The following is a 19,340-nucleotide window of genomic DNA, read 5'->3' as shown; positions in this document are numbered from 1 at the left end:
TTTTTTTTGCATCATAATCCGCCACCAATTTACCGTTCTTCTTTTTCTTTCATTCCTGCTTCTCTATGCTCTCTTCTCTTGCTGTTTCTTTTTTTTTTTTTTTAATTTAAAACTAAATATGTCATAAATTGGATCTCCTTTTATTTGATTCTGTGACCTGACCAGTGATACCCAATTAAACTACCGCCAAAACCAATTACCAGCCTGTGCTCTGGTAGATTAGATAACACATCAGTGTGTTTGGAGCAGCAGGTTTCAAAATGTACAAAATCTGTCCTTGCAACAGAGCTCACTTTTTTAACTTTTAAATACATCTCTATCCAAGATTCAGATACAGAAGCTGGATTTATGTTGCATGTATGTTTATTAGGTCCATATTTAATTTTGACCTTCGCTTTACAAAGGACAAATCATTTTAATTAGTAATAATAAAAACCAGAGGGAATTTTAGAGTCTATTTGGTTTCCAGGCAATGTTAAACCAACATTACAGAAAATTATTGCTCAAATTAGTTTCTGTGCTTCCTCTAGTGTCCTATAAAACGGCAGGTAAAACTCTAAAACTGACAGAACCCAAGATATTCATGTGTTTCAGCTTTGTAGCTTGGCTAATAAATCAACTGGTGAAAGCTGATAAAAGAAAGAAACGAAATTACATGATGCTAGCGGACGTTGAGGCTAAACTAGCACACTCAGCTATCTATGTAGTATCTATGTAGCATCATTATTTGCCACTGTCTTGTCCTCTTTTTCACTGCCAGAGGGATACCTTCTTTCACCCTTAAAGAGTCATGTACATGAAATGTAATAGGACTGCATGTGCAAATTTGTGTAAGGTGAGGGCCACTTAGGGAAGTCTCACAGTCACATTGCCATTGCTAGTTTAAAGTTTGTCAGCCTTGTGGGGTCCCCTACTGGCCAGGGGCTTTTACAGTTGCCTGCCTTCTGTGTTAACAAGATATGCCTCCGTTTTTTCTTGTCAAATCGCATGTGTTTTTTCCTCAGACATTACTCTGGAAAGAAAATCTGTGTAGCAGCTTATGTTGAAAGAGTTTTCACATCTACACACACCACAAACCCTCCCCGCCTCCCCCATCAACCACAGCATGGTTGACTTGGTAAAGTCCGGTAAAGAGACAGACTGTCCATTCACGCAGAAGAAACCAGAAATATGGGGCAAAGGTCTCCAAACAGTCTCAACCTTTTCCCAGTAGGAGTGAACACAAACGCACAGAATTCAGGCCGAGTTGCTCAAAGAGGAACTTTATTGACTGAGTAATTATAGCGATATTACCGGCAGCGTTTTAGGAAAGGTCTGAGCTCCAACACAGGACAAATGGGGTGAGAGGTTCACCTTGAATGTGGCCAAAGAGAGCAGTCAATGAGAGAGTGGTTCATAGTTACTTATTTTATATTTCAAATGTCTGTACTTATTTATTTATTTAGAAAATACGCCAAATAATACGGTTAGGTTGTGTAATTATCGCTTTCACTGACTATTGTAAACTTTTTGGCTTTTAACAATTAAACAAAACAGATCTAAAGGGCGATAGCAGCAAGCCAGCACACTCAAAATGATAATAACTGCAGATGAACATTAAGTAGGTGAAAGGGATTTTAATTTACCCCGAGGCAAACGTTTGGGGAATCAGTGTTATACCAGGTGGCAACCTAGTCTTCTTTTTTTTATTCTTTCTTTTGACTTTTTTTTTAGTCCTTTAGTCAGGACTGGGTCAATGGACAGACCAGCCGCTCTGGCTGAAAATGAAACTGGATTAAATGTTATTGTGCCTGCCATGCATCGTCTGCTGAACCACCATGCAGACGTCTCGTGACGTTGCGCAGTTGTCATTTTCGCTGATGACACATGTGTCTCTGTGACAAAGATCAGACACATTTCAAAACTCAGTAGCCTGACTTCACTCCTTTCCCTTTCGCTGTGGGGAACTGGGTCAAAGGGCGAATAGCCTGAGAGAAGGACGAGCACACACGTACACACCGACCCCAGCAGCCTCCCACTGCTTCACTGCTAGCCTCATGGTCCGACGGCGTGCAGGAGTGCAGGAGACAGAGCAGCTTGCGACTGCATGATTCGAGGGATTCTACTGAAACTTATCAGCAGCTGTAGCTTATCTCTCTGTGTTCAATAAGGGGAACCCCATGTGTAACAGTACAGTGGTCAAAAAACTCACTGACCACCAATAAATGGGAACGCCTTTCCACAGTCTCACATACTGTGATTGGATGCTAATGAAGCTCTCCTGATGATGATCAATGTGCAGGTTAACAAGCCACAAAGCACAAACCATGTTGTCCACTAACAATACATTATTATTATTATTATTACTGTACTATATATTAATATTAGATAGATAGATAGATAGATAGATAGATAGATAGATAGATAGATAGATAGATAGATAGATAGATAGATAGATAGATAGATAGATAGATAGATAGATAGATAGATAGATAGATACTATCAAGACAATGCAGTTACTATCAAGACAATAATGTTGTTGACTTTCTGCTCCATAACACATTACACATACAGACCTCGTGTGATGTCACATGCACAATATCACGTACAGGGAATATTTTTCAAGCATCTCATCCTAGAACTCCTTGCCCTTTTACCCAAACAAGCCCTAATCTCAAAAAAGCAATTGCAGCACAAGTAGCCTCATGAATATGCATATTGTCCTTCATTGTGGGAGTTGACATGACTTGCTCGGCTTTAAATTGCAGGATCTGCTCTTTTCTCTCTGCCTGCAACAGCCTAATTGGAACAAACATTGACAAAAAGTCAAGTCTTGGGTGCCGGCTCCAAAGTGAGTATGAGCATGATATTTCTGTGTCAAGAGCAGTGTTTTATTTCAAAAGTAAATCTTGTGTTTGGATCATTTTATCTAACAAAATATCTGTGTGCAATTTGTCCTTTTGCTTCAGCAGTCATAAAATTACACAATATGGAAAACTTTAGCGAGATCATCCCATTTGCTAAGGAGATGCTGAACCAGAAGCCCACCCGCGGCATGCTGAAGATCTACATGCTCGGCTCCGGCCTGGCAGTGCTCGGGGCGGTCGGTGGACTGGTGGAAAGCATTTTCCTGCCCTCCATGGGGTACATTGAGGATGAAGCAGCAGAGATCATTGTGGAGAAGATGGAAGTGGAGAAGATGAAGCAGGTACTGGAGTCCAGCTCCACCCTGGTTCAAACTGAAGACGTGGATGTGCAAGAGGCAGCAGTGAATGAAGAAAAGGCCAAGCAACTGATGACTGCTGGTCGACGAAGCTCATCTTACCGCTTACACGCTTCTTAAAGAAACTCTACGCTGCTGAATATGAACGGACATAGCTGTTACAACTTTGATGGTTCTGGTGGTAAATTAAATCACCATGTTGAACTGGTGTCTTTGTAATTGATCATTGGTTTCAGATTTGGTTACATACGCAGTTTGCACATGTTGACTAGAAAAAGAGAGTGAGATGAAAACTGCAGGTTACAGTAACGTCTGGCTGCTGGGCAGCACATAGTAATGGATGTGATGTGATATGACGGATGTGTTAAAAAAAATGAAATGTGTGCGATTTAGTTCATGTTGCACTGGAATAAACCTATTTTTCAGCTAGAAACAGACTTAAGCCATGATTTTAATATGAGCACTGATCCAAGTTCTCCCAAAACATCTATAAAGACGTGTCATAAATACAGTTATCATTTGGACATTAGCAGAAAAGTATTGACTAAAAAAGGCTGCAACTAATGATTATTTTCATTATCAGTTAATCTGCTGATTGTTTTATTGATTTATCAGCAGTTGTTCAGCACGCAACAACAACAAAAAATACTATGTATTTGTTATGTCTTAAAAACAACCACCCAAGATATTAATTTGACATATAAATCACAGAAACGATAGTAATCCTCACAAATCTATAAAACATTTACCATTTGAAAAATGTGGGCTTTTAAATAATAGTAAAACAATCGGCACGTTCACATTTGTGCAATATTTTTTTTACCTTTCCTTAAAGCCTAAAAAGCATAATTGTCATATTTGAACGTTTTCGGAAAACGAGAAAAAAAAAACACATTTTTGTGCAAGCACATTGGTATTTTCTTGATATTTTAACAGTAAGTCAAGAAACAACTTAAGCGATAATTCCATTAGGCTAACGATATAAAAGGCTCCTACTGAAAGCCTTTGCCTCCAGCAATGGAAATCGGACATTAGGTGTCATATGACAAGCGGACACTAGAGGGCGGACGTAAACATTGCGTGGCTCTCCGCAACTTCCGCATTGTTGCCGGAAATGACGCCCCAATTTAGCATTATGTTTACTAACGGCGGCTACACTGTCTCGTACCAGTAAAGTTGTTTGTTTCTTAAACTAATACAACGAGTAGGGTTGAAATAATCCGAGGATGGCGGATCCCGCAGTAGCCTCGGGTGGCGCACTGAACGCAGGCGGGGTAAGGACAGGTTTTTATGGGCACCGTCTTGAGCAGCAGGTCGCAGGGTTCAGGGTGTTTAGCTAGCAGTCAGTCAGATCAGACTGTACTCATGTGGTAACATGTCTTAACGGGGGCTAATACCTTCCAATGGTCACTATTTATAACACTGAAAATCTTTTGCACTTCATCTATAGTCAGTTTAATTTAGCTACATCCTCGTTTAAGGTTAATGAATGATCACCTCAATGTTCGAATAAATGTAACGTTACAGTGTCTGTAAAAAGTGATCCCTTTTTAATGATCACCGATAATACATGAATGTATCGTGAAATGTGGTCAGTTCCTTGCCTAAGCTCCAGTTATGAACAAACACGGTCTACGTTAACAAATAGCCATCAAGGGAAATCCTCTGCTCAAGTCAGGAACCAACCCCGGGGACAGTCAGGACAGTCAACCATTAGTCAACATCCCCACCATGCAGGGAATTGAGTTTGACACATATCACTGTGCATACTGACATTATAACATTATCAGCAACAATCTTCAGACAAAGCGAACACAGTTGAGTTATGAGAGGTTGTTTGGAAGTAAAGAGCAAAGTTTACACCTAAGTAGTGGTGGTTAGATTCTAGATACAACATCCTAACATCCAACATGGGATTGTGGAAAGACTTCATTACAGATAATCTGAAAGCCAAAGCCACAGAATTGTATTGAATTTCGAGAAAACAGGGTCTGACTGACATATATATCTCAGTAATATGTAGTTGGGGGTACATTCCTGTTTAGCAGTGAATAGCATGCAGTCAGTGTGTGATGAAAATTGAAGCCTGTTGCCTAAATAAGACAGTGGAACAGTGTCGTTTTTCTCACAGTCGTTTTATGCATCTACAACAGGAAGCTTCATTCTACAGTGGTGTGTTTGTTTCCTGCTGTGATGAACCAAGTTTTCTGACGAGGACTGTTTACTTTCCTGGTGGTTTCTATGATCTCACCCACGTAGTCTTTTATTTCATGTTTTCTCAGCGGGGCAGTGGTGGTAAGGCAGCTTCCAGTCCCTCAGAGAACTACTACCTGGCCCGACGCCGCACCCTGCAGGTTGTTATCAGTGCCCTGCTGACCGAGTGCGGCTTCGAGAGTGCGGAGAAGGCGGCGGTGGAGACGCTCACGGAGATGATGCAGAGCTGTACGTCTGAATCTGTTGTTATTCTGCACTGTGCAACATTTCACTAAGAACGTTTGTAGGTTTTGCCTATGTGAGAGGAATGAAGGAGAGTTTTTTTGTACACTTAGTGTTTAGTGATTTATACAACTTTTGTTCAACTAATACAATGACGATGAACTTTAAATGCACATCCAAAAGAACTCTAGCATTTCAATATGTACTGGAACAAAGGTAACTGAACAGATGACTGGACAGGGTTTCATCTACATGAACCCCCTTCCTCCTGGTACATGATGATCTGAGTTCACTCTCTCCAAAGAATTTGAACTGCTCTGACTTTTTATACCCTCCTGTCTGTATGTTTCACATGTACTGAGGGCTCCTTTAAGCACACTTGTAAATGATACCAGGACTTTTACCTGCTTAATAGTCGACTCAAAGCTGTTTCACTAGTATCTGCATGTATTTGCTGAGAGAAGAACAGCTGAAGCATCACTTCCTACATGTATTTTCATTTAAAAGCAGCAATAACCTTTACTGTGAATCTGGAAGAATTGTTAGTGTAACTTGTAGTTAGCTTTCATTGTCTGATGCCAGTTTTTTACATCATATTTTTGTCTGGAGTTCTTTTGTGGCATCGCTGGGAAAAAACATGTTTTACGTTCATCAAGTTTTCTTAAGCCCGGAGTGCAGCTAACAAGGACAGACCAGTCATGCTCATCATAAAAATAGGACATTTAAAATGAAAAGGTGCGATTATTTTAGAAACTGGTGGGCTGTGACCATAGAAAAGGGGTCATGCTGCCTTTAAATAGAGCTGTTTGACATGTTTATGAGCCAACACCATATGAATGGGCCTGTCTTGTGATATTCACAACCTCGGAACAAATTGTAGTTAAGTTCAGGGTTCACAAGTTGTTGCATATTTTCTGATATTCTTTAGTCAGTGGTGAGTTATATTATAATTTAGTCCTATAGTTTTTCTGTGTTTTTCTGTTTTTATAAAATGTGTGTGGCAAATGTTGAGATTCCCAGCGGCCTTATCCTTTCATTATAACTTGCCAACAGTTGCCTAGCAGCCGTCCTCTGAAGACTTAGGGCTAATGTTAGCACTTGAACACCGGGCAGTTTAGTTACATGACTTCTCAAGTCATAAACACAAGCTCACGAGTTCCATTGAAGGCAGCTTAAGTCCCCATCACTCAGAGTCCCACAGCACCCAGAATGCTTTGGGATTTGTTGCTCAGGCCACTTGTTGTCCCATTTGCCATTTAAGACAAAAGAGGTGTATGCTATATATATATATTGTGCAACAATAAGAGCACTTGTACGGGATTGTTGCTCTATATGTTTGTCATTTGCATTTCCTTCAGTTGGAAGCGTTTCATCATTTTTACACAACTAAGCAGATGACTCAGTTACAAGTGTCGGAGCTGGTGCCTCCTGCTTCTTGTCTTGTCCTATGTACGGATACTAAAGAAATGATAAACCATATTTGTTAGAGATTGATGAACAGGTCTTATCTTCTAAAACGTTTTTCCTCTTGTTTTCTAGATATAACTGAAATAGGTCGATGCGCCAAAACATATTGTGAACACACAGCGAGGAGCATCCCAACCCTGTCAGATACAGTGGTCACTCTCATTGAAATGGGTAAGACCTCGAGGACACCGACATGTGACTTGCACATTCATAACGAAAGGTAAAACTGAATAGGTTTAATCTGTGTCAATGAAGGTTTCAATGTGGACACCCTGCCTGTATATGCCAAGAGATCACAGAGGATGGTCATAACTGCACGTAAGTAGGCATTCGACTCTGCACTGTTGATAACTTGCAGTAAAAGACAGTATTAAAGAAGTACAAAATGGTAAATAAATGTGAATAGTGTAGAAAAGATTAATTATGGCTTGTAAAGCTGAAAATTTTAGTCTGGATTTTTTAAACTGATGTAAACATGATAACTGAAACTACCATCAGTTAATGATGAACTATATTTTCTCATCTGGTTTCACATGTGGCATGCGTTTGAATTTCAGCACCAGTGACGAATGCACCCGTGACTCCTAAAGCGCTGTCAGCCGGGCAGAAACGCACGCATCCCGCTCACATCCCCAGCCACTTCCCAGAGTTCCCTGACCCTCACACTTACATCAGGACGCCCGTGAGTCTCAACGTTCCTGACACTTCGTAGAGGGAACACTAAAGTCTAAGCCTTTGATACGACTTAAAGAGTAACTCGGTGAAGTGTGTTCCTTCCTGCAGACGTTCAGAGAGCCCGTGTCAGACTACCAAGTGGTGAGAGAGAAGGCAGCGACTCAGAGGAGAGATGTGGAGCGAGCCCTCACGCGCTTCATGGCCAAGACCGGAGAGACTCAGAGCCTCTTCAAAGACGACATCACTGCCTTCCCATGTGAGTGATTCTGACTGTATTCTCATTGATTGTATGATACTGTGTTTGTTATTAACCCTGTGACTCTGTGGTCAGTGATCGCAGCCCGGCCGAGCACCATCCCATACCTCAGCGCCCTCCTGCCTTCAGAGCTGGAACTGCAGGCTCTGGAGGAGACAGACTCTTCAGAGCAGGACGATCAAACAGACAGCGAGAACACAGCAGGGAACATCATCGCTGTAAGTCTTCACAGCTGGAATCTTCTTTCTGATGTCTCTGCACTGTTTATGATGAGGCACTTTAGTAGGATTGTAGATTATAAAAGGAAGCCATTAAACCTACTGCACAAATAGAAAACCTTGACATGATTTATCAGTTGTTTTGTAAGTAGTTTGGATTTATTACTTGCTGGGAATTTATCATGGTTTCCTGCAGTGTGTCTCACCAGTACTTCAATTTTATTTCAAACACACTTGGAGACTTAGCAATATAAACTGTACTGTGTCGCATTATTTTAGCTGAACAATGTTTCTTGAAATTCTACTGAAATAGAAGAGACATGTTGCCCACTACACAGAATTACTAATATTTGTACATCTTCTTACCAGACTAACACACTAGCAAAAACCACTGCATCTGAAAGGTTGATCTGTTTATTACCAGGAAAACAGCATTTCCAGGTCACACATAGCTAGTGTTTAGCTACAACAGCTGCATAAGATAAGAGATGTAAGCTTCGTCTCAGTTCCTGTGACAGTCTTTAGGACAGGAGTACACAAACTGACATTTGCTAAAATCCTTGGTTCGTATGGGTATAGGATTGGCTTGATTGAGGCAATTTTCCTCTGTAAGACAAGTAAGAACTGTCATTGTTGTCGTGATTGGTTACATTTCAATAGAAACTCAATCTTCAATAGAAATAGTTGAAATACCAGCAGTAGTAGTAGTATTACATAGTGTTGGTGATAGTAGAAGAAGAAGTAGTAGTACTTGGCAGTACTTAGCAATTAGTATTAGGGGTAGTTAGTACTAGGAGAATATATTGTTAGTAGAAGTAGTAGGTAGAGCTGGTAGCAGTACTTCGTAGTGGTAGTAGGTGAAAGCAGGTGGTTGTAGAAACCGTAAAGTTGTAGTAGTAAAGAATATAGTTAGTATTAAGTATTGGTAGTAGTAGGTGGTAGAAAAAGGAGTAATCGCCATAGTGGTTGAATGAAGACGTGGTAGGTAGGAGTAGTTAGTATTAGATGAAGTAGTAGGAGACAATGTAATTAGAAGAAGACAATTTTAGGTTAAGTTGAAGTATTTGGTCGTTGTTGTTCTTCAGTTGAACAGAAGAAGACACACGAATGAGTGGTGGTGTCTTGAAGAAACCTTAATCAAGTGGAATAATATCTGTAGATGTCCCATGACCTGGATGACTGACTACCTTCACAGACATGATCACCTAACTCTGTCTCTATACTTCAGGACGACCCAGGAGCGGACAAAGAGAACTCCATGCTTCCTCCCAGTGGCGTCGTCCCGTCCGCCAAAGTCAACGAGGACAATGTGATCGACAACCCGTACCTCCGGCCGGTCAAGAAACCCAAAGTTAGAAGGAAGAAATGAGTCAGGACGCACCTGAATCAACAGACTCACATTTGCCCCAGTGGTCGGAGCTTTCAGCAGTCCAGTCAGTGGCTCACTCCCCAGAGGGGTGGCCTGCCGTTGCGTGTTGTGGGACTGGCTGTTTTTCCTCTACAGGAACAGTACTGCTGTTGACGTCGACTTCTGTTGAACGTAACTGTTTCTTTCCTTTTTTTTTAGCGAGCACTCAATTTGTTCAGAACTTGTGTGACACAATTTATTACCAACGTTGAATTCAGTTCAATTTCATTGTTGTGTAACATTCAGAACATACAGACATCCATTTATTCTGTGAATTAAACAAAGTGTGTCTTTTTTAAAAATCTCATTTATTCAGCTCTTCTTTTGAACCCTTTTTGTTAGACGCATCTGAATAGTTTTTGCTGTACTTTAGTCAGTAGTAAGAGTCGAACAAAAATACTCCAGTGTAAAGGCGTCTGTCATTCATCCATGAGCTCTAGCTTTAATAATACAAACTGAGGTAGGCCAGTCTGTTCCTCTGCTTGATGAACTCCTTCTCATTGCTTAGCTGAAGGAAAAATAAATGACGAGAGTATTGACAGTAGAATTCAGACAAGTCATACTTCTAATCAAATACACATTTTAAATGAGCTGAAATAAAGATCTTAATTATCTAAATGAATCCTAACGACTTAAATATTATATTCAGGATATCTGAATGGGTTTGGGGCCTACTTTGTGATATAAATGTTGATAAAATGGTATGATGATGTTTGTAACATCAGTACTTTTAAATCGAGGTATTGCCACTTGTACTTAATTATTAGTTCCACCTGTAGTAATAGAAGTACATGCAAGACAAGTCCTGTATACTTTGTGCTGTCAAAGACATAAAATAGACCAACACAAAGTCTATTTTATCGATTTTGCATTTTAGTTGTTTGTATAAATTAAATGAATGTGTTTAGAGATTCTGATGGAAAGTTTCCTCTCTTCATGTAAACCTACATGGCTGCATTTCCCAAAATGTTGAACTACTCTTTCATATTACTGAACTTACACCAAGACTAAGATGCCGTCTGATGCTGATATTATTACTACTAGACCCATGTTTTATACATCTCTGGTACCACTGGTTGTCAGTTTAAAGTAGCTGTCTTTCACTTTGTTTTGTCGTTCAATATGTGAACTACCTTCACTCACCTTCACCCTCAGTGACTTCTTCTCCAGTTGAGGCAGTCTGGACCAGTCTGGGCTCCCGAAGCACATTGGCCAGCTCACTTTTTTGTTTATCACTGCGTCGTGAGCGTACGTTCCGGGACTGTGTCACAGAATAACATCTGTCAGCTCATTTCAACACCGTTGCACGTCAGCTGTGTGCCTTTGCCTCACCCTGGACTCCCCTCCGCTGTGTGTGGAATGCTGAAGAACCTCCGAGTGGTCGAGCTGAACGGTATTTTGCTGGGTGCAGGTATTTTGAACGTGTGTTGATCCTGCTGGTACTGCTGGGGTGAAGGGGTCTGGGCCTGATGATGGAGATAATGAATGTATGAGTCAAGCTCCAAAAATCTTAGGGTCAGTTACTATTTCACATTCCAATTTGATAATATGTTAAAAAAGAATTTGTCTTGGAAAAAGAAATCCAAATTGTGGGATTTTCTTTAGACACAGAAGAGTTGTACATGAATAATTAACTGTATTTAGACGGTTATGGATAGAGATGGGAAAAAATGGAGGATGAGAGGATGGGAAGAGAGACACAAATAAGAGAAACAGATACATTTATATTTCATAGGAAATGTGTGATACATGAGAGATTAATAAAAAGATTAAAAAATATTAACTAACACAACAAACAGCATGCTCATAAAGTTACTGTTGTTAGGATAAATAAGAGCACAGAGGAAGAATACTGTCAGTGGTCATAATATTGATAATTATATAACCGGGAAAATGGGTTCATCCCTCACCCCAACAATGGATTTATGTATGTACCCAAGAATAGTACTTACATAAGTCTACTGCAGGTACTCTACTGTGTGTTTACGCTACTTTCTATGACTCCAGTCTATTTTCCAGCTACATTTTTCTCCACTACATTTGAAATAGACATATACTTTAACAGCAAATTAGGACTTCTAAAACTTCTAATGTAACGAGTGATATGAAATACAATGATTTTGGTTGTGTCGTTTGTTCTTTTACACAAAATGATGGCACCTGACAGTATGAGTTAATTCGTATATATATAATGATAATACAGTGTATACTGGGTATATCCACGTATGTCACATACCATGTAATTATATCCATAACAGTTTGTTAGGAATCAATAACCAGAATCAAATCACACTGGGCAACTTAGTGGGGAAAGGATGACAGATGAGAATTAAAATCATTTTAGAGAATCATTGTGGTTTAACTCATAATGTACAGTCACATATATGTTCATGATACATGATACATGTATGTTCACATACAAGTAATGATGGAGCAGGTATCTCCAAAGTTGTAATTATGTAACATGTACCTTTTTAAAGGTTGGAAAGCGTGTAGCAGTCCTTGCAGAGAGACCATATCCTTTCTTACTGCCAGGGGTCTTCTCTAAGTCATCAACTATGGTGCCAAACTGCGAAGGGAATGGAAATATGTGAGTCTTATAACTGGAAATGAAGGACAACAACACGCCAAACTATTTGTTTATGAACCACAGGAACGTTGTAGACAATTATTTCGCATAAAACATGAATGACCTAGTCCATCTAGGTCTACCTTAGTACTAAAACACAAACCTTGTGGTTGTCATAGCACCCAGGCCCGAGACATGGCTCTTCCTGTCGCGACATTTGGTTTCCCAGCCGGTCCGGTGCGTAATGGAGAGGAAACAGTCTCCTCTCCTGAGAGCTGCCAAAGAATACTCTCTGAACAGGAACCGCAGACATTTTGGATGCAACCTCCTAGGTGATAAAGTCACGGAAAATGAAAGGGAACGAAATGTTTGCTCAGTCGGTTTCGTCTAGAACTACCGCGAGAGTTGCCGTGTTGATTCATCGTTACTATAGCAACCGAGACGCATTAGCCGTGTCAACTGATGAGCGTGATTAGTTCAATGTCAGAAAATAGTCGGCAAATTTACTTAACAATGCGATAAGTTCACTCTTTCCTCTTAAATTTGGCATAAAATATGTAGCCAAACTCAAATATTTTGGTTGTTGGGACAGTTTCCTTTCCTCCTACAATTTGAGGAGGTTAAGCTTTAGTAGACATTTTCAACAAATTTAATACAGCAAATAATTCAATAATTAAATCAGCACAAGCACATTTTTAAGACATCACATCACCATTCATAGATATTTTGATTTCTTTATTTGCAATTAATGACTGTGTACTGTTCAGTACATGTTGGCAACTGCACATTCGTGACTTTTGTGAAAGCAGGACTGAGGCACTGTCATTAAATTAGTCGATAACCCTGAAGCAAAGGGTAATTGTTTAAAGGAAGGTTGAGCATCTTTTATACAAATAAATTAAATGTCAACAGGTTTACACGTGTGATTTAAACCCTTGAGTATCAGCATAGTTCTGTTAAGGCTACTCCAAAATACTTCTGAAAACCACAAATGATGTTTTATACACAGGCACTTCTTTTGTTACCAGTAGTCTTTAAATTACAGTTAAATTGAGGAAAATAATACATGAACTGAGGTCTGAAAAGGTCCTACAGCATTCAGCGATCACATTCATGTTGGCAACTAAGGCATCCCCCGGTGAGAGTGCAAATTATTTCAGAGAAAGTATCAGCTGTACCCGACCTATAGTGGCACAAAAATACCTTTTTACAATATAAACTCAAAATCTATTTATATAAAAAGGTGCTTACATTTTGGCACTATGGAGAGACGAAATGGAATGTGCCATACAAAACAACATTATCCCAAAACAGCTGTGGAAGGACTCAGGAAAGAAAACCACAGGAGAGAATCTCAGATGAAAATGTGTTCAAAGAAAAAAAAAAAGAGGCCCAAACGTACAAAAACATTGACAGAGGATTGTGTGTGTAAGGAGTGCTTCACTCTGACTGAGGCACTGAAATCGATGGACCTTTAGGGTCATCAAATCGATCCATGGTGTTGACCTGCATGATCATGTGCAGACCGTACACCAAAATTAGCAGCATGAGCAATGCAGTCAGCAGTCCCATCCAAATCGCTGGGGTGAAGAAGCTTGCACAGTCACTGGCATAGGAGAAATTTGTTCCGTTGGCCAAACCAAATCCCTGAATCTGTATCACAAAATAACATGTCACTCAATAAGCCACTTATTTAGCACATACTTGCAATTGCTGATTGGAAAATAGAGCACCAAAACTGTACCTGGAAGTCAGTAAAACTGAGTCTCCACTGAGTTGAGTTTTTGTTGTTTGAGATGAGCAGGGGGTCTTGGAAGCTGGTGACAGACTGGCAGTGGAAGGAGTATTCTGCAGGGGCATAGATACTGCCACTTCCAATGAAAGTCTCAGTTTGACCATTTGTCTGCAGCTCTACAAAGTCGAGGGTGAACCAGTTTCGTGCAGAAACAGCATAGAACCGTCGAGTCATGGAAAAACTAGAGAACAACAATAGGTGTTCAGTATTTTAATAAAATCATGAGTGTAAAAGAACATGTGTTAATTGCGCAGACTTTGAGCCCTGGTTGTGAAAAGTTTAAAAAAAATGGTTTACATTTTGAGAAAGAGAAGCTTTCACTGTCTTATCAAAACTGAGTTGTGAATATCAGTATTGTCATCATATTGGTCACTTAAACACCAAGTTACTTCAACACAACTAATGCAAATAAACAGAAAGACCAGAAACAAGTGGCAACATCTAGACTAACTCTCTTCAAAAGTAAACAAAAAGTCCACACTTCCTATCAAATGACACTCAATTATTAGCCCGTTATATCTCATGTGTTCAAGCTGTATTCACACTAAAATGTAGAAATCATGGTGGAGACTAGTTCTTGTACTATTTGGGCAGACACGGGACATTCTTTCGAAAACTAACCAACTGTGCCTTTAAATAAACAACTTATTGCCTTACCTCAATCTGAATGTTGCATACTGCAGGACAAGCCTAGAGTGAGAAAAGACATTTAAATTACTTCTTTCCTTTAAATAAAACAAAACCTTTTCAGAAAAATACTCTTACATGCTGAATATTTTTAACTCGCAAATGGAAGACCAACTTACAGGGAGCTCGTGCCGTTGCACATGGATCCTGTCAAGGTTGGAGTTTGCGTACGAAGATCAATCCACGGGTCGGACCTTGAGAGGCTGACGTTGAGATTCTGAGCCCACAGCATTATGCAAGGACTGCCTGACTGATTAAACATGATGGGCGGACTGACATCAGGTATATCTGCTTGTAGCAAGGTGCGCCCCACTGGCTGGTTAGACATTGGTGTTTCAGAAATCACCTGCAACAAAGCCAAAATGCCTTAGGCCATGAAATCAAACCAACGAAATGTCTTTGAACTCTATAGAGATGTGATTAGTGGTGATATTTTACCCGTGATGGCTGGAGTCCTGTGTATATGGCAGTGTATGGAACATTTTTGGTCTTTATGATACTCATAACTTTTCCGATAATCTCATCTGTTGACACAAATATAAACTTGAGTTACATACAACATATGTAAAAAAAAAAAATTGTTTACAATTACACCACTTGACGATTCAAACATGCCATTGTTGCGTAGGACTTCATTGCAGGACCTGTGTGAGCTAAAAAAAAAAAAAAAAAAAAAGAAAGAAGAGAAAGTAATATTAAAAAGCATGTCAAAATGAGAGAAAACAGATAACCTGATACATTTGCAGAGCACAGAACATCTCACCCGCTGCAATAAGGAAGATTGATGAGCAGCAGATTGCTGACTGATGTATTGATGCTCAGATGTGACAGAGTGTCTGCATCTACAAGCAGAGGCGAAACACCAAGCTTGTCCTGCAGGGAAGTAAGGATGGCAGAGGAGTCTGACCACTCCAAGGCAGGAAGTGTCACTGATGAGGAAGAAGACTGCTGTGCAGCCTGAAAAGAAGTTCATGGAAAATAAATGATATATTGTTTGTCTGACCAAATCCATCTAATTTTGAACATATGCGTAACTCATAAAAACCTACCTCAAGGTTTTTAAAGACGCTGTCTTGCTTGTTTCCAAACACTCCACCATAGACCGTGAAGTCATCTTTGCTTAACTGAACACAGATGAACAATAGTAAACAAAACAATAATATATTCATATCTAGAGACCACAAAGTCCTTATTACAGAAACACAAACATTCTCGAGAAGTTCCTGTTTGAGTTTAAAAGTCAGCACCATTGAGAATTTTTAATGATGTTCTTTTAGCCACAGACTCTGGACACTATGTTGTTTTGGTTCTGCTCGACCCAAAACCTGCCTTCCATACAGTGGACCATCAGATTTTCCTGTCTTGACTGGAGAACTGGGTGGGCATTCGCGGCCGTGCTTTAGATTGATTTAGGCCCTACCTAACTGAGAATGTTTATGTTCGTGTTGGGGCCACTGAGTATTATACAGCGCCTCTCAAGTTGGGAGCGCCCCAAGGCTCTATACTTGGCCCTCTACTTACATCCTCAATCCTCAAACACGGCATTGCATTTCATTTCAACTCTAATGACTGACAAATTTATGTACCACTGAAATAAGCTAATGATTAGTCTGCAAACTGACTTCTGGAGAGCTTTGCATAAATCAAGACTTGGCTGGCCATATATTTTTTGCACCTAAGCGACAACAAGACTGAGATAATGCTGTTAGGGCCTAGTGATGCATCCAAGGTCCATGCTGGTCTGGGGCCTTTAAATCAACATTTTTCGCAGACAGCGACAATCGACTGTGATCTCAAATTTGATGAACAGATTAAATCAGTGGTTAAGACCAGTTTTTTCTTACTGAGACAACTGACCAAAGTCAAACCATTTCTTTCTCTGCATCATTCTGACATTCTAATCCATGCTTTTATCACAACTCCTTTAGACTATTGCAATGCACTTTATGTTGGCCTTAGCCAGACATCACTTTCTCGACTACAGCTGTTTCAAAATGCTACTGCTGGACTTTTAACTGGAACCAAAAAGCAATACAGTTCGTTTCCGGATTAATTTTAAAATTCTTTTATTTGTTTTTAAATGTGTTTATGGCCTCACTCCACAGTATCTAACTGACTGGCTCCATCACGCTTTTCAGTCGCTGCTCCCTAATTGTGGAACGACCTGCCTTTGCAGATCAGGCAGGCCGACTCACTGTTTTTTTTTTTTAAATGCTCTCTTAAAACACATTTTCTCTTTGGCTTATAACTCACTTTGAGATGTTGGTTCTTATTGCTTTTACTGTTTGACTGTTTTACAATTTTAATCTTGTTTAATCTGTCCTCATATCTGTGAACAGCACTTTGGCCAACTGTGTTATTTTTAAAGTGATATATAAAACAGATTGCTTGATTGATTAAACACAACAATGACCATTTACTACAGAGAAAAGACCTGAACAATGTGCTATCAAGGAACTGCGAAATGGGAAGTAATGCCAAGCCTCACAGTCACACCAGAATGAGAAGACTATTACAGCGTCACATGGGACAGTAGTGTAACTACACATGATTCAGTACTACCCCATTTTACGCAAGGACACTTAGAAGGCATACACAGTGCAGGAACACAGTTTTCATGTGTTTAGTACTGACCTTGTCTTGTAGGAACAATAGCACAGTGTGGGACCCAGAACCAAAGGCTGAAGTGAGGTAGAGAGACAACTGGTCATTGGATGTTATGTGACCAGCTGTAGGTGAGGCCAGTGGTGGTAGTCTAAACACAAAGCATAGACAAGTTTTTGTACCTCCATCGCTTTAACACATTTTTGACACTTCAACATTTTGGACAATTATTAGCCTTATAATGTGGTAAAGTGCTATGTTTGTTATTTAAAAAGCCGCCCAATACACCCTGAAAAAAAGCACCAAATATAAATATGTTTATCTTTTATACTTATACAATACAACATATACGCTTCATGTAAAGCTTTTTATGGTTGTATAACAAAGTTGTATATGATTGACAGTAACAGCTGTGTTTCGTGTTGGTTTAACTCTTATGTCACAGAAAACTATTCTGAAAGAGCACAACCCTCAACTTGCTCTGTCCAAACCACACAGTACAATAGTATACTTCCACATTTTCCTTCTGTGTGTGGGGCCTGTTGTCCCTCTCTGATGCCTGTTTTCCATTTGAAGGATGTGTGGTTCCTCTGCAATAAAGCTTCACGGACTGTAGTCTAAATGTGGTTGTGTAATAATAATGTAATAAACAGTTTATAGGTGCCACTGGCGGACCATTGACAGCTTTAAGCTTAAGAAACCACGAAGCTGCCTAGATCTTTTTCAGGACATTATGACTCACACAATAAGCATATTAAAGAACATGTCTGCTGGTACTGCAGGACGCATGAGAGCAGAGAAATCCACTGAGACTAGAGAGGCTAACTCCCTATTTCAGTGGACTGTTTATGAATATTGTGACATCAAGAAATGCATTAGACGCCGACTAAAGTTGCGTTCCAGAGAGAGGAAACCTCTATACTCGTTTTAAGTAAAGATCGCCTTTGAAACAAACTTAGGAAAAACGAGTAGACTTTAACATATTAAATCTAGAAAGGTTGGCTATCAGCTATGAGTAGTAAGTAAGTAGAAACCTAGTTAGCAACTAGCGTTAGCATTAGCATGCCAGCCAGTCAGCGAACGTTGACTCTTAAAGTGACTCTAACTCGATAAATAAAATTCATATTACCTGTCACTGGACCACATAAGAAGTGGCACTTGAGCGGTGGCGCTCCCTGACGCGAAAAAGGCGACGAAAAAGGCAATAAAGGCCATTGATATGAAACTACTGCAGTAGCTCGGTCGAGCCATTTCCGTTTCACTCTTCCAGTCTGCTCACGTGACTCAAACCAGCTGACAGTCATGTGCCTCGCGCACAGAAATGACTTCCTGCTTCTTCTTTCATTCAGCCTGCCCTGCCCCTGCCCACAGCTGCCTTCACTACATCCGACAATACAGTCTGTGCATCCAACACCCCTACTGCATGCAGCTTCGCCCCTTTTCATTTCTCTTCTGGTCGCATTAAAAAGCTATACAATAGCTCACCTAGTTTCTCAACAAACGGTCAAGATCTTCTTATGTTGGATATATGACTAAGTATAATATATTAGGAGCACTTAGGAGAACGTTTTGTACTTCTAAAATGAAGTATTGACCGCGTCTTTAACAGGTATATTATGTGTTGTAATGGATTTTAACAGTACCCTAGGGTTTTACCTGGCAACTGTCCATGGTGCTGATACACCCTGAAATGTTGGCATGTCACTACTCCTGACATTGTGTGACCTTATCTACATACACTATTCTAATAAACCAACTAAAATATGAATAACAAAATAAAAACATTACAAGATAAACCATTTTTTGTATTGGAAAGGCCTATGTTCGCTCTGTCATCCCATCTACACAGCTGTGGCGGCGGAGGGATACTACTGCCTTCGCAACGCAGTGCTGCGCCTACAACTGGGAAGGAAGGATAGAAGAGAAAAATAGAGAACACACACTTGGACAAAATGTATGCAAAATGACAAAACAACGGCGAAACCTCAAGATAACCTCTACAGTGCAACGCATAGCTTGTGTT

General features: G+C 40.0%; 4 protein-coding genes across 5 annotated transcripts; 2 read left to right on the top strand and 2 right to left on the bottom strand.

The window, feature by feature from the left end:
- Positions 1-2,718: 2,718 nt before the first annotated feature.
- g0s2 (G0/G1 switch 2) lies at positions 2,719-3,410 on the top strand. Of its 2 annotated transcripts, none has more exons than XM_047600554.1 (2): positions 2,719-2,830; positions 2,952-3,410. In XM_047600554.1, the coding sequence occupies exons 1-2, from the start codon at positions 2,722-2,724 to the stop codon at positions 3,320-3,322; spliced, it is 480 nt and encodes a 159-aa protein (XP_047456510.1). In that variant the 5' UTR covers positions 2,719-2,721; the 3' UTR covers positions 3,323-3,410. The 2 variants fall into 2 exon arrangements, with proteins under 2 accessions (XP_047456510.1, XP_047456519.1); XM_047600563.1 differs by having other exon boundaries at positions 2,727-2,830; positions 2,949-3,410.
- An 891-nt stretch (positions 3,411-4,301) lies between these two features.
- taf8 (TAF8 RNA polymerase II, TATA box binding protein (TBP)-associated factor) lies at positions 4,302-9,969 on the top strand. Its single transcript, XM_047571714.1, has 8 exons — positions 4,302-4,476; positions 5,485-5,644; positions 7,178-7,276; positions 7,361-7,423; positions 7,663-7,787; positions 7,889-8,036; positions 8,112-8,254; positions 9,483-9,969. The coding sequence occupies exons 1-8, from the start codon at positions 4,429-4,431 to the stop codon at positions 9,621-9,623; spliced, it is 927 nt and encodes a 308-aa protein (XP_047427670.1). The 5' UTR covers positions 4,302-4,428; the 3' UTR covers positions 9,624-9,969.
- Positions 9,970-10,069: 100 nt separating this feature from the next.
- On the bottom strand, positions 10,070-12,649 carry LOC124997753 (protein pitchfork-like). Its single transcript, XM_047571726.1, has 5 exons — positions 12,395-12,649; positions 12,133-12,231; positions 10,995-11,128; positions 10,806-10,923; positions 10,070-10,170 (listed from the first exon to the last, which is right to left on the bottom strand). The coding sequence occupies exons 1-5, from the start codon at positions 12,542-12,544 to the stop codon at positions 10,105-10,107; spliced, it is 567 nt and encodes a 188-aa protein (XP_047427682.1). The 5' UTR covers positions 12,545-12,649; the 3' UTR covers positions 10,070-10,104.
- Positions 12,650-12,951: 302 nt separating this feature from the next.
- Positions 12,952-18,621, bottom strand: atp6ap1b (ATPase H+ transporting accessory protein 1b). The gene is made up of 10 exons (XM_047611363.1): positions 18,447-18,621; positions 17,348-17,468; positions 15,763-15,837; positions 15,477-15,670; positions 15,329-15,366; positions 15,152-15,237; positions 14,833-15,059; positions 14,684-14,716; positions 13,976-14,207; positions 12,952-13,884 (listed from the first exon to the last, which is right to left on the bottom strand). The coding sequence occupies exons 1-10, from the start codon at positions 18,566-18,568 to the stop codon at positions 13,672-13,674; spliced, it is 1,341 nt and encodes a 446-aa protein (XP_047467319.1). The 5' UTR covers positions 18,569-18,621; the 3' UTR covers positions 12,952-13,671.
- Between the last annotated feature and the right edge of the window lie 719 nt (positions 18,622-19,340).

This window comes from Mugil cephalus, chromosome 1, assembly GCF_022458985.1.
Source record: "Mugil cephalus isolate CIBA_MC_2020 chromosome 1, CIBA_Mcephalus_1.1, whole genome shotgun sequence".
Classification (NCBI taxonomy): domain Eukaryota; kingdom Metazoa; phylum Chordata; class Actinopteri; order Mugiliformes; family Mugilidae; genus Mugil; species Mugil cephalus.
This window is presented reverse-complemented; position numbering and strand designations above follow the sequence as displayed.

Coding starts and splice junctions, on each gene's coding strand:
- g0s2 (XM_047600554.1), top strand. CDS start 2,722: ATGACTTGCTCGGCTTTAAATTGCAGGATCTGCTCTTTTCTCTCTGCC. Junction 2,831..2,951: donor TCTTGGGTGCCGGCTCCAAA/GTGAGTATGAGC, acceptor TTGCTTCAGCAG/TCATAAAATTACACAATATG.
- taf8 (XM_047571714.1), top strand. CDS start 4,429: ATGGCGGATCCCGCAGTAGCCTCGGGTGGCGCACTGAACGCAGGCGGG. Junction 7,277..7,360: donor GGTCACTCTCATTGAAATGG/GTAAGACCTCGA, acceptor GTGTCAATGAAG/GTTTCAATGTGGACACCCTG. Junction 8,037..8,111: donor CGACATCACTGCCTTCCCAT/GTGAGTGATTCT, acceptor CTCTGTGGTCAG/TGATCGCAGCCCGGCCGAGC.
- LOC124997753 (XM_047571726.1), bottom strand. CDS start 12,544: ATGTCTGCGGTTCCTGTTCAGAGAGTATTCTTTGGCAGCTCTCAGGAG. Junction 11,129..12,132: donor GCTTTCCAACCTTTAAAAAG/GTACATGTTACA, acceptor CTCCATCATCAG/GCCCAGACCCCTTCACCCCA. Junction 10,924..10,994: donor ACAGCGGAGGGGAGTCCAGG/GTGAGGCAAAGG, acceptor TCTGTGACACAG/TCCCGGAACGTACGCTCACG.
- atp6ap1b (XM_047611363.1), bottom strand. CDS start 18,568: ATGGCTCGACCGAGCTACTGCAGTAGTTTCATATCAATGGCCTTTATT. Junction 17,469..18,446: donor CTTATGTGGTCCAGTGACAG/GTAATATGAATT, acceptor CTTTGTGTTTAG/ACTACCACCACTGGCCTCAC. Junction 15,238..15,328: donor TGAAGTCCTACGCAACAATG/GCATGTTTGAAT, acceptor TTGTGTCAACAG/ATGAGATTATCGGAAAAGTT.